This window comes from Perca fluviatilis, chromosome 19 (genome assembly GCF_010015445.1).
Source record: "Perca fluviatilis chromosome 19, GENO_Pfluv_1.0, whole genome shotgun sequence".
NCBI classification, from domain to species: domain Eukaryota; kingdom Metazoa; phylum Chordata; class Actinopteri; order Perciformes; family Percidae; genus Perca; species Perca fluviatilis.
In genome coordinates, this window is record NC_053130.1 from 5,379,303 (window position 1) to 5,393,423 (window position 14,121).

The 14,121-nt window shown below is 41.7% G+C and overlaps 2 protein-coding genes across 12 annotated transcripts in view; one reads left to right on the forward strand and one right to left on the reverse strand.

Moving 5' to 3' along the window:
- gfra1a (gdnf family receptor alpha 1a) overlaps positions 1 to 11,055 on the reverse strand; it is a 127,206-nt gene extending 116,151 nt beyond the window's left edge. The window contains exons 1-3 of one of the 3 annotated variants that reach the window (XM_039783920.1): positions 10,914 to 11,055; positions 7,318 to 7,623; positions 6,258 to 6,338 (exon numbers count right to left, since the gene is read on the reverse strand). In XM_039783920.1, the coding sequence (XP_039639854.1) occupies positions 6,258 to 6,338; positions 7,318 to 7,546 (310 nt within the window). In that variant the 5' untranslated portion in view covers positions 7,547 to 7,623; positions 10,914 to 11,055. Of the gene's footprint in view, positions 1 to 6,257; positions 6,339 to 7,317; positions 7,624 to 8,130; positions 8,652 to 10,913 lie in introns of those variants that run through there. The other 2 variants (XM_039783918.1, XM_039783921.1) reach the window with 2 other exon arrangements.
- A 61-nt stretch (positions 11,056 to 11,116) lies between these two features.
- Positions 11,117 to 14,121, forward strand: part of ccdc172 (coiled-coil domain containing 172) — a 37,418-nt gene continuing 34,413 nt past the window's right edge. For all 9 annotated transcript variants that reach the window (XM_039783925.1, XM_039783928.1, XM_039783930.1 and 6 more), the window contains exons 1-2: positions 11,117 to 11,309; positions 12,240 to 12,325. In XM_039783925.1, coding sequence (XP_039639859.1) covers positions 11,231 to 11,309; positions 12,240 to 12,325 — 165 coding nt within the window. In that variant the 5' untranslated portion in view covers positions 11,117 to 11,230. The remainder of the gene's footprint in view (positions 11,310 to 12,239; positions 12,326 to 14,121) is intronic.

The window sequence follows — 14,121 nt, forward strand, 5'->3', positions numbered from 1 at the left end:
GATAAATAGCTCCAACGCTCAAACTGTCTGAGTTAAATTTAAGTAAGTTACTGATGCCCTTGACATGTAAGGACAGGGAAAGACATGGAGGAGAAAGGACACATTTTTAAAATTCTGTGTACTGCATCATGCTGTAAACCTACGCTGTTTACTGTAAAGTTTTGAAGTACGCTGGTTTAAGATAAGTGCTGCCAACCTAAATGCTATATTATCACTTCAAAACTGCCAAACAACTGTGAAAGGTCAGTCCGCAGGCCAGAGTGAAAATGATACTTTTATGAACTCATCTTTATTCATAGGGGGCACCTCCTGGAATTTGTGATGTTCTTATCCGTTTTTCCCCCACACTGCCACCCCGCCATTTTACCATGCTGTATTTACCTTAAGTCACTTCTGGCTGCTGCTCAGACTGCAGATTACTTTTTCCTCTCACCTCTCATCGTACTTGTGCTAAATGACAATTGGCTCACGCAATGAAATGGTCTCTAATCTGCAAACAGTGCAATCATGCAGTGTAATATTTATGGCAATATGCCAAAACAGGTTTTGAAACTAGTTCAAATCCCCCATTACCCCATTACAGATGCAGAAATGGTTTTTAAGTCAAGCATATCTGCAGTTGTGCTTTGGCTCGAAAAATGAAGGGCCATGAAAATTGGGGAGAGCTTTTTCTTTTTATATATTCAAAGCTGTCGTCACTTCGTCCCAAGAATGAATGGAGATTTCAGAACGAGTGACATGTCTGTTCCAATTGTCGAAAAACAAGATGATGCAGATGAACGACGGGAACAAGAGGTGGCAGATGAAGATTTTTTTTGAAAGGGACCCTTACCCAGGCTGCGTATTCATCCATTTCCTACACCACTTTGATTTTCCAGCAGCCTGGGCCAAATGGTGTGGCAGTAATTCTGAGTCCACTTGAATCTCAGAATAATGCTCTCGGTTTCTGTGTTGCTCCCTGCTGCATGGATCACGGACTCATAAACATGGGCAACTGGCCAGGGGCAAGGCAGCTATTCCATCTAAATGGGCTCTCTCCTTCCTCTAAACTTATATGAACCCATGCGGCGAATAGAAAAATATTATAATTATGTTTTGTATGTCATGCATGTTGTATGTGCTCAATGTAAAGTGAAACCAACACACTTTTCCACTGATAGGGAAGCAGTGGTCCCAATGGTTCCACAGGCAGCTGAAGACCTCACTGAGCCCTTTAATGAACGGAAACAGAGCCATCACAACAGGTAGAGCTGCTTAAGAGGTTATAGAGAGAAAAAGATAAAAGGGATTGAACACAGGGAGCAATCAACAGCCTGCATTAAGAATGGAAATATGTGCACATGCTTCCTTATATCCTCTCACACAAGTATTTACTGCTGCCACGACCAATGTGTTAAATGAGTGCTAAATATTTCCACAGTTCACAGGTTCCAGATTTAAAGCGGTCATCACTTCGTTACAGGAATGAATGGAGATGGCAACTTTTTAAAAAGAGTCAGATTATGTCTGTAATCACTTAAGTAAACAAATCCAAAGTTTCCATTTGTTGTTGTATGTGTAGTAAATAAACTCATGAAGATGACCTCCTATGTGTCGTCCATTGAATCATCACAGCTTCACTGTTGGCAGTGTTGATCAGGCCAGACACGGTGGCGGTTCAATGTGTATTGCTTTTGAAGTCACATGGGACCCTATGACAAGTCCTTAAAAGGTGTTACAGTGCTGACATCATGTCTAGAGGTAGGCCGCTGACACCAATGTGATTCCTTGTAAACACTCATGATCAAAATAACACATTTACATTTAAAGAATTGTGCAGCCAACTTTTTAGTTACAATATATTTGGTCATTTTGCCAAAATGTTTTCCATATTTTACTTCTTTAAAAGTGCTACAGAGAAAGTGACCATCGTAGACTACTGCGATAGTTGCTCTCCCCAGTAGTACATTGCTTAGCTTCCGCATTGAGACTCCTGCCTGCCTCTCCAAACTGGGGCTATGGATAATACAACCCCACTTAAAAAAATTTCCAAACTATCCCTTTAAGTATTCTTTAATGATTTTCGTCAATCAGCAAACGACAATGCATATATCCACTTCAGTTGCACATACAGTATATTTTGTGGGGCCACGACGACACCCTACATGTCTCGCTAATGAAATCAGACTGACAACCTATGGGCGTTTTTATCGGGAACAGGTGTTCAGGGCACAGCAGTGTGTATGTGTGAGCGCCTCTGCATCTGTGCACTGTACGTATGGGTGTCGCCAGAGATTAGCCACTTCAGTCAGAGACATGGGTCGATTATGGGATTCCAGGATCATCGTGGCTGCCTACTGTTCCTATAGCCTGAGATCACAATGAATCGTACCGCCTTACAGAGACGAACATGAGACACACGTTCAGAGAGCTTCGTGAAATTTGGGGCTGAGCACAGACAGCTGACTCAATCCGAGTAAGTTTGAGGACCTGAGAGAATTTCGCATAAGTCAATTTTTTCACTATGAACTAGAATAAAAGTTATCATTAATATTTCATCTTTCAGCATGAAATTGAAGGTATTTAAAAGACCAAAAACAAAGTCAGAGGAAAGGTTCAGGTGATAAAGGAGGCCTGAGAAAATGTGCAAAGACCTCCTACAGATAGTCAATGAGAAAAGCAATCAAATTAGCTATTGTACTGTACTCTAAGATCACTCTTACCTCCAATCTAAACAAGACCTGAATTTGCATGATTTTCTAAACGAGAATCCCCAGGGAGCACTTTTCATATCGGTCCCCTTTTAGACCACGCGTGCTTTTGTGGCTTTTTAAGTGTACATTTCTAGTTCCCTGCTAATTTGTGCTGCGCCGTAGACCTGACACGTACTGTAGAAGGCTGTCTCAGTGATCAAAAACAAGCTCTAAGCTCTTATCATTTCTGCCTCCATCCTTCTCCCGTCACCTTGCCCTTTAATTTTCACAGAAAGAGCAGACGAGGCAGAGTGATCTCATGCTTTCGGTTTCTCCGCTCCCCGTCCTCTTAGCCTTACCCTGCGATTCCCTGATTAACCCTCACCCCTGTAGCCTTCTGCTCTCACCCCTCCATCACCAGCTCCTGCTCTACAATTCTCCTCTAATGATCAGCTGCTGCTATTCTCCTTCTAGCTTTATCCCTTTCTGCTTGGTCTTATATGCTTATTACCATGTCACTGGCCCATTTCTTTCTAATGTAAATCACTCCTCATCCACATAAAGGTATACTATAGACCACATGTGTCAAACAAGGCACGTGGGCCAAATCCGGCCCCTCGCAAATTTTGATCCGGCCTGCATATTGACTTAGTTTCACAATACATTTTGGCCTGTTTGGTTGTGTGCCAAACCCCAAAAACGGGAAACTGTTTTTCAAACAGCAATTGTGCGACACTCAGAGCAGAATTTGACAGATTTGCAGACTTTCAGATTCAGAAATTCCCACAGAACCAGAAAGTTTCCATATTCAGGCTGTGAAACAGATTGTTTTGAGTCGGCTGTATGGTAGCCTGCTTTAAAAAATGTAATCGTTGTTTTGCTTGATTTGCTAAATTCTATGATGGATAAGGAACTTTTTTCCTGACTTTTTTAGGGCTCTATGTCGACCACACTGTATGAGCCATGTAATAATACAGTCAAAGATATTTGACTTTTTCGATTAAATAAAATGCCAATAAACTAACCATGTCTGGCCCTCGATGTGATTCTCCTTTTACAGTGTGAAAGTTAAGTTTGACACTCCTGCTATAGAAAGACAGAGAACAAGTCATGCTCTCCATAGCTGCATTGTAATGACAGTCCCAGGCTGATCTGCAAAGATGTCATTCAACATAAACATGTGTTTGGATGAGCACTGAAACAATTAGTCAGTTAGTCCAGTGGCCAGGGCCTCCCTCCTCTCAGACAAATCGGAGGGGTCACAAAATGATTAAGGAAAGAAAGAACGATTTATCGTAACAAAATTCTGTTTATTCGTTGTCTTTTTCTTTTCAAATACTGAATACTTTTACCTCTTCAGCCTGTACAAATCCCTGAAATTAAACAACCTAAAAAGGACTCACTCATCTCAAAAGCTTGTGATGAGGGGTCACATGTAGACAGGTCTTCATTTTTAAGTGGTCACTGCTCACGAGTCAAATAGGTTGGAAACTGAAGGGCAATGAAGCCTGACGTTAAAAGAAAATGAAACCACAACTTTTTTAAGAAAAAATGCCAAATGTTTGCTGGTCCCAACTTCTCAAATGTGAGGATTTCCTGTTTTATATGATTGTAAATTGAATACCTTTGGGTTTTGAACTGTTGGTCGGACCAAACAGGCATTTTGAAGATTTCAACTTGGGATTTGGGAAATTGTGAGATGCATTAAATTTTTTGGGACATTTAATGTGCTAAATACTTAATCAAGTAATAGAAAAAATAACCAACAGATTAAAAATGGAGTCTGCGATTCTGGAGAAAGATTGTTGATATTTGAAGTCAATACCCACAAAAAAGAATACACCCCTTCCCGTTAGTGCTCCTTTTCTACCGTCCCTCTCGCTCCGTTTCTCTTTATACATCCCTGACCTTTCCCCTGTCGTGTGCGTGAGCACGAACACGGCTGTTGCTGTTTGGTTGGAATAGTGTTGTGTGACTCGGCCTGAGCCACTTTGTTTGTTTCCCCATTTACAGAGCCAGGGGTAGCAAAGGATTTATTTTCAGCACACACACAGAATGGGCAGCTGGTGGACCGTGAGGGGATAGTCACTTAAATTGACAAAAGGTGTACTGGATTAGAATCGCAGACTCCATCTTTAATTAATAACAAAAACAATTGTAACCCAACTCCCAATAACTGCCCTTTGATGACAGACTCAGGCTGAAATGGTGTCTGATCTCTGCCGCTTGCAAAGAGAGATATATATGCAAAGCCATCGATCAACATTTGAGAGGCATTTGGACATGAAATAAGGAGTGTCTGCCTTAACTATAAGAATGACACCATAAATCGGTCTGCTCCCACTCCTGGAAACTACAGCTCAGACTGTCAATAGATGTCACCTGCCTGTGATGTGAACCATGATCCCGTGCTGCACATGCTTCAGCACTGATGGCCTGTGGGTGTCCCATCCTTCCTGAGACTGGCTGGCTTATTATGGGCCAGAGACATATATAGTGTGAAGTGGTGGGTTTCTCCTTTCAAATTCCTCCTCTTTCTGCTATAGAGAATTGCAAGAGGAGAGAATAGGCTTTACGAAACAGGCTGTCTTCTCAGCCGGTATTTTCTTTAGAAGCAAATTTGTCATGAAGTCGGTACCCAGGCAAAGATTTTGTTTATCTGTGTCTCACCACCCATATTATGATCTCACACTGCAATAGGAGAATCACTGGTTTATGGCAAATCAGGAATGAGAAAGAAAAGGCTCCTCTCTATCAAAAGGGGTCAAAAAAATGTTGTTCTTTGAAGATGTGGAGGTAAAGCGTGTCTGTTTGATTTCACACAGCAGTCCCCACCTGCAGTGTGATAATAAAAATGTGAACAGCTACATGATTGCGCCACATTCACAGATCAGGCTCTCAAACACCCACAGCAGACCCAACTGTGTGACCACAGAGTACCTGAGTGGCTGTGAAGAAGGGAATAACATCGCCATCTAGAGGCTCTTTACAGCATCGCTCACACACACACACACACACACACACACACACACACACACACACACACACACACACACACACACACACACACACACACACACACACACACACACACACACACACACACACACACACACACACACACACACACACACACACACAAGATGTGGACAGAAAAATGGCCATCATGCTCTCTCGCATGTTACTCACAGAGCAACTCACTCACTCTTTTCAACAAGTGGATTCAAACAAAAGGAAGCTGTCCGCAACCACAGCGAAATACGCCAGCAACAGAGCACTCCCTCTACATCTGAAGCGTTTATCCACTGCTTGATGAGACTCAGAACTATAGCTCCCCATGCAAGGTCACTTCCAGCCAGCATGCAATATTGCTGGGGCGAGAACAAGCACAGAGAAAGACAGATAGCGGAGAAGATGAGGGAGGATAAATACGTGACACACAGATAACCTTCGGTGAGTGCATGCACAGCTTGGAACTTAACCGTATCTCACTTGAGATGGGAGACCAATAAAACAATGCAAAACATAAATACAAAAAGGGATGGAGTGAAATGCTCCACAGAAGAGATTATTTTTAATTCTTACCCATGATGGGAGCCAGGCGGAAAATGTCAGATAGACGGCTGTTCATGGGTTCATATGGAGAATCCTCCAAGAAATCATTACCTGTGAGGAAGATAAGCAGATGTTATAGATAGATATATAGATACAGTATATAGATAGATAGATAGATAGATAGATAGATAGATAGATAGATAGATAGATAGATAGATAGATAGATAGATAGATAGATAGATGTTTTGAACCCCCTCCTGTTTTGTTTATCATCTTTCACCCCTCACATCGGCCTGCATGTGACATGGGTTATTTGGGTCAGTCGATATCCACGCTGACACACAGCCACACGCTTGATTAGGCAGGTTGGTCAGCTGTGTTGCGCAACTGGAAGTCGACTTACAGACGATGGGGGCTGGATGCGGTTTAGGGACTAAAAGACCAGACCCCCTGCCATGATCAACACTTCAAGATGGCGCTGCCAGCGCTGAGGGGCTTCACGCTCCATTACCTTTAAGGAAAGTGATTTAGGAGGTCAAAATCTCGGCTCCGCAGGACCGTGGCCGTGAACCGAGTCAGGGGCCAAATTTGAATGAAAGTTGAGGGATTGCCCATGATCGAATTGGACTGCTAATAGATAAATAGCTGTGTGCTACTTTTGGAGTTTTTCTGATTTTGTGGTAGCAGGGGCGGGAGGGACAGTGAGGACTGATGGTGCCCACTCCATATAACAGTGGGAGGAGCTGGGGCAACTAATCCCTTTTCAGAACAGATTAAAAAAACCTATGGGGAATGTCCATTTCACATTAACTATAGCTGCAGGGTGTTCTCTAAATGTAGCAGTCCACCCAAACAAAGACCCCCGAGGGACTCCATGGAGGTTTGATGGCAAACCCAGAAAAAAAAGCAGTTACATTGTGCTATTGTTTCATTCTCTGATAGATTTTTTTTTTATACAAAAGCAACACATCAAAGTGTATACTCAATATGATACAATTCTTAATCAGTACAGTATCTGCTTAAGGAGGGAGGGGGTATCTTGGGGTGGCTTTTTGACAAGGAAAAGTTCAATCAAAAGCACTAAACCAACCTTGTAACGTCTGATAGATCCCCCAGTAAATGCGCAGGCAGTTCTTCTCCTTCTTCATGCCCCTTTTACACCGGCAGTTGTACAGCGGGCTCTGTTTGAGCGCGTCCATGGCGCTCCGGCACTCGTCCTTGGCCTCCAGGCCGGCCACCATGCTGAAGTTGCTCTCCTTGCCGCCGGCCACGCACTGCCTCATCGTGCGGTACTTGGTGCTGCACGCCTGCTCCTTCATGCACTGATCACTGGCCCGCACACAGTCCAGCCGGGTGGCCCCAGCACGCACGTTCTCCTCGGCGTACGACAGCACATCTGGGAAATACAAGTGGCATTTATAAAAGCAAAGCATAATAAGGACCCTTTCGCTCATTTGTTCATAGTAAATATTCAAGGCTTAAACACTTTGCAAGTTGCCTTTCGGGACAAAACAATTAGCCTACAGATAGGCAGCCTGTCAGTCATTTTTACGAGCTTTTATAGGCTGTCCAACATATATAGCCTACAATGCATGTAACAACTGATTGGAAGCAGTTTCATACTCCTACTTGACAACTTCGTGATCCACGCAGATACTTTACTTATAGTTTCATCTCGCCGATGAAAATTTGCTTTCACATTCATTATTGTTTGATGATGAGGCAGCTTTATTTGGAGCGGTTTACAGTAGCCTCCACACGTTACCGAGACTCTGAGCAGCCGCTGCCACTGTCAGGCTCCCCCTTTACAATTAAGCCACTAAACATCATATGCACCAACGGGATGAATTAGTATCAAACGGACAGCTGTTGGTGGTAATAGGCTACATAAAGTGGAACTTACCTAAAAGAGGCAGAAGGACATACAACACTGAGAGGATCATTGTCTTCCTCTCCATCTGAAACATAAACCCTTATTGGAACGAAATTTGCGAACTAAAGGCGACTTAACAGTAGTTTAATTCCCAGGGTACTTCCACTGTACTGAAATCCATTGAAAAGACGTAGTCGGTGTGCGCTCCGCTGTACAAAACCAGATCCAGCTCGCCTCGTGTGAGAAATAATTTCCCCTCCAAATAAAAGAGTGTCCAGTCCCGCTTCGGTACAGTTTATCGGGCTCTAAGTAGTCTATACAAAAGAAGCGATTATTTTTCTTTCTTTCTTTTCCTCCCGTGCGGGTGGTCTTCTCACCGCCGGGAGACAAAGACAAGGGATCAGTAATCAGAGCAGCGGTGGAAGCCAAACAGGCGAGTGTCCTCCAACTCCAGCCAGTGGGATGCTTGCGTCTGTGCGTCTGAGCGCACACAGCCAACTGGAGCCCCACTGCTGTCTAGCGCATTCAGCAGGAGAGTGCCAGCTACCCCCTTCGCACTAAAAGTACAGTCATCATCTTATAATCGGCTATATTTACAAAGACGGACCTCCCTATCACCGCGAATTTAGGCTACTCATTTATTATGGCAATATCACAATCGCAGCACAGAGAATACGTAATTCGCTTTAAACTCACTTAACTCACTAATGAGCCCCGGAGACACAAGTCTGGATGCATAATAGCACAGTGATGATCATTTTTCAAAGGTTATCGTTCGTCACTGCTTAAGGTGCACATCACAACAAATCTCTTTGGGGTTATCATAGTAGGTTATAGCCTGTTTTAATGTTGTTTACTTTGAATACACTTTCCAGCTCAGATACTCACAGAAGTTGAAACAACTATAGGCTAAAACTAAAACTAACAATCCCTTTTCCAGTCCATTAAAAATGCACATATCGCCGCGCGATATAGCCTAACCACGAGGGCATGTGGTTGCATTTAAGATGTTGTGAAATTAAAAACCAGCACTATCAACTCTTGATGCGTGTGGGCTGGATTTACATTTCAGTGTAGGATCACTGTGCTGACAGAGAGAGGGCAAAGAGCACGACTCAAGTGAATAATAGCAGCATGTGGAGTTGCTTAGCCTACAGTATATGGCGATTTGTAATATTCTGTGTGACTGTATCCCCTTTTAAAGAGTGCCACTTGAGTGACAACATGAATGGACATATTCCACAAAAGCCTCGTGATATTTCAAGCTCCTCCCTGCTTGCTGTAATCCCATTTGCAAAATGTAGCCTATTACTACCTAGGCCTATATTACGCAACATTGGCTGCCATGTGTGACGAAAGTAGGCAGCCTATTTGATGAGGTCACTTCGGAGGTTGTAGTAGGCTATGATGAAATATATAGCCTCTGTATAACGCTTGTCAGCTAAAGCAGCCTGACCGTGCTGCGCTGAGGTCCACACACAGAGTGGACACTGTGTGACTGACTGCCGCCATCTGTTGGTGGTTTTAAAGTAAAGGTCAATGTTGAAAGTAATGATATGAGGCCATTTATGTTTCTTTCAAACTATACAATACTACATGTTTCACACTCGATATTTTCATAAAATAAATAAGAGCAATCACATTTTTAAACGCTTCTGATCAATATAGCTATGGCCTACTGGACTAGACATTTAACAAACAGAGTATGATTATAATAACAGGGATGATGCATCATGACTTGTAACTCTTCCTATAGCCCATTGATTGCCTATATGGTCTATTCAGAGGCTAATCCACTTGGCTAAATACATGGGACCAAACTATGTCAATGAGCCCCTCTCTTTTTGAAGACTGGGCTGAATCAATCAAGGATGCTGGCGTCCCCCCCACACCCACACACAGACAGGGGGGGAGAGAGAGAGAGAGAGAGAGAGAGAAGCAGCAGCAGCTGCATTCAGAGATGGGATGAAATAGTTTATTTTAACATCCGTTAATAATCTGTTATTGGAAAGGAAGATGTGATTAGGTTGGCCCTGCAAGTCACTTTTCAAAATGACTTTCAATATCCAGTTAGTTTTCTTTTCTTCTTTTTTTTAAAGCAAACATGACAGGAACAGAGACGGAAAATGGGCACAAATGAACGACAGGCTCAGGCTACTATCTGGGATAATTGTCTGCTTACAAATTGATGACTTTGCTGTTCTTAAGTCTCCAGGGGGAGCCTTGCCAGTCAGGGGGAAGGCTCAGTCTGGTGATTTATGAAAAGCCTCAATCAATATGTGATATTCATTTTGCAAATGAATCTCAGAATGATGTGGTCCTTAGGTCATTTAACGTTTCACACAGTAATGTGTCTCATGGCACCGGATCAGAAGCTTTTTGTCCCAGTGGGGAAACGAGGAAATTGGTCAAAGTAAGGAATTGTGTGACAAATGTAGGCAGCGAGTCTCAATGGATTAACGTGACTGTTAAGAAAGCTGACTGCGCCGAATCTGCCTGTAACGATACAGCGTGTTCAACAGGCTTCTAAACCGTCTCTGGTGTAAATTTGCAACAGCAGATACAGGACAGGAATGGTGTCACCTGAAAGGCAAACGTCAATATAATAACCTACGTTACATGAAATAAGAAGAGTAGGGGCGGACAATGCCTTCGCCATCCTAGAAAAAAAACTTGGCTAACGGCAGCGCCAGCTAGCTAACTTTTTTGTTGTGTCACTGCTGCTAGCCACATTCGGGACATAGCTAGCTAGCGTTAGCTGCCTGCGTTCAGAAGTTCAAAAGCAGTTACTTTTTTGGCAGCAAATGTTTTACCTGTTAACGTTTCGACTCCGTCAAAGCAGTCATTACACAAAATAAATGACTGTGGTTCATCGTTTATAATATCAGCAATGTGTAAAAACAAAAAACGTTTAGAACCATCTTTGGTAAAAGAACAAACCAGCCGGTATCAGCCGTGGGGCGCTCGGGGCGGGGTGTTATTCTTGAAAGCTGCGTCATAGACATTGCGTTAACCAAATTAGGTACAGGGGACTAACTAGGTGTTAGATAGCTATCTAGTTAACTTTATATACAGTAGTATCTATGCCTTTGATTCTATAGCTAGCTAGGTGGCCAGTTATTAACTGAAAATGAGTTTAGACACACTCTTTCAACAAATCCTTCTAACTGAACAACAGTTAACTGAACAGACACAAAAATTCAAAGAAGGTATGTTTGCTGCCAATTGACGTTTTAGCCAGCAAAATAAGCTATAGCTTAGAGCTAACCTTAATTTTACGGTATATGGAGCTAACATAGGAAGACTAGCTACAATGCTACCTAGCATGGTTAGCAATATAAACAATTAGCCCAGTGGTTCTCAATTTTTTTCAGTAATGTACCCCTTTTGAATTGTTTCTTTAATAATTTTTTGTAGAAAAAAGTCTATATAAAGTACAGCGCTGTCAGCGATAGATTTACTAAACAACAGCCTTGTACCTGAAAAAAACATGCTGATGAGAAAAGGAGACAATAACTGTAAAAAAAGACAAAAACCTTGGGAAACGATGGTAGAAATAAGTAGGAAGTAAGGCAAGAATAGGTCAAAAATAGTATCAATGACATAACTTCGAAAAAAGCAGGAACTTGTAAAAAGTAGGACAGTTGAAGGAAGGCATGAATAGGTCCAAAGAAGATGACACAAATGTCACATTTTTGGTAGGAAAAAGAAAGTCTACATGAAGAGGAAAGATGTTCTGGACAACAGCCTTGTAACCAGACTTGAAAATGAACTTTTTTGTCTACCAACCAAATGGCTAGTGAATGTTCAAATATTACCAGCCACTCAATAGATTACCATTGGGGTTTTTGGCTGGTGAGTGATGCAAATCTACCAGCAACTTGCATATTTCACCAGCATTTGGCTGGTAAATGGTGCTAATTTCGAACCCTGCTTGTAACCATTAAACATTTTGTTAAATATCTCACGTACCCCCTGCAGTCCTGCAAAGTACCTCTAGAGGTACACGTAGGCTACCCCCATTTGAGAAACACTGAATTAGCCTAAGGGAACCTACGTCTTTATCCACACAAATTTCAGTTTACATTACCTTTGGTGTATTTTAAAGCCCAAATGATTTTTTTTGATCTTTATTTCAGTCAAAGTAGCCATCATCAGATACAATGAGAAGATCAAGAGTGCCACTGAGAAGAATGAAAAGGCCAATGAGGAACTTGATACAAAGGTGAGGCTACCTTACAGTTTTTTTTTGTTTTGTTTCTCTTCTTTCTTGCTAATGTGTGAATTATGAGACACTTTGTGACTAGATGAGCAACCATGATACAGTACATTCTGCCTACACAGATGTCTTTGAAAGATTTGGCCAGGCTGTTTGATCTTACTATCTTAGTTATTGGTTGTCTCCGTTGTCTCACACAAAAAAAACTATGCCCTACAATACGCTTTAATAGACGATAGAGGTTTTTAACAGGTTATACTTTGATGGTTTCAGGTTTTACTAAATATGTACCACTTTCACTAATTTCACAATATTTCAGATTCAGAGTAAGCTGCAGTGTAAGTGGTGAATGTGACTGTTGCCTGTCTGAGGGTGCTGGTGATTTATGATAGAACAGCCTGATATTTGCACAGCCTTATACTCATTTACATGGTGGCATATCGTCATTTAGTTTGACCCTGGACTGTGCCTCTAGATACAGTAAGTGTTCATCTGGGGTTCTTGCACAAGGAACAGCAACATCATGTTAACTGTTCATCCAGTAGCCTTTTTATAAAACGGGGATCATTTGTTATAGTTTTTTAACATAGTGTAAATGTTTAAACTTTATTTTATTGTAATATTGAAAGAAAAATAGAGATAAAAACTAACAGTAATCATTGCTTACCTTGAGGCGCGTACAGTATTAGTGACACATGAGGTAAAGAAGTGCATATTGGCATATTGATGAGCTGATCTGCTCTATGATTTAGTAGACTTTATCTCTCCCCTTCGTTTCATCAACAGTGCAAATTGCAAGTGCCACTGCAAAATCAATGGCTAATTTTCACCGGATAACATTAGTGGAACCTTTCAGCATGTGTGAGATATGATGACAAAGGCAGCTGACGTCTCAGAAATATTGCTAACTTCTTCCTGTGCTTGTAAAAGTGGACATCCGATCAAAAGAGCAAATCACTTGGTCTCTTTTTTTTTTTTTAGAAAGGTTGCTGAATACAATGCCATGTCTGAGTATTTCATGTGCCTGAGAACACAGGACACAGACACCTTTTCTGACCCCCTAGAGTAAAATATAGAAACAGTTTACATCATACAGATATGCAGGGTGTGTTTACAGCACAGTGTGTTTACAGCTCTCGTGGTGTAACGTCTTACAGTTTATGAGAGCTGTCTTAAGATAATTACAGTGTTTAGAAAACTTGGAAGCTGATTTTGCTCGCTGAAAACATACTGCGCTCCTCTACTACCATAAAAGAAACAATAAACTCACCTCCTTGAGAGCTTAAGTAACAGACTGAAAACTGCACTGAAAGTCAAGCCTGAGGCTTCTTTGAAAACATCTTCCATGAGAGACCACGGAGAAAACAAAATATATATATATATATATATATATATATATATATATATATATATATATATATATACAGTGCCTTGCGAAAGTATTCGGCCCCTTGAACTTTTCGACCTTTTGCCACATTTCAGGCTTCAAACATAAAGATATAAAACTGTAATTTTTTGTGACGAATCAACAACAAGTGGGACACAATAATGAAGTGGAACGAAATTTATTGGATATTTCAAACTTTTTTAACAAATAAAAAACTGAAAAATTGGGCATGCAAAATTATTCAGCCCCTTTACTTTCAGTGCAGCAAACTCTCTCCAGAAGTTCAGTGAGGATCTCTGAATGATCCAATGTTGACCTAAATGACTAATGATGATAAATAGAATCCAGCTGTGTGTAATCAAGTCCCCCTTATAAATGCACCTGCTCTGTGATAGTCTCAGAGGTCCGTAAAGCG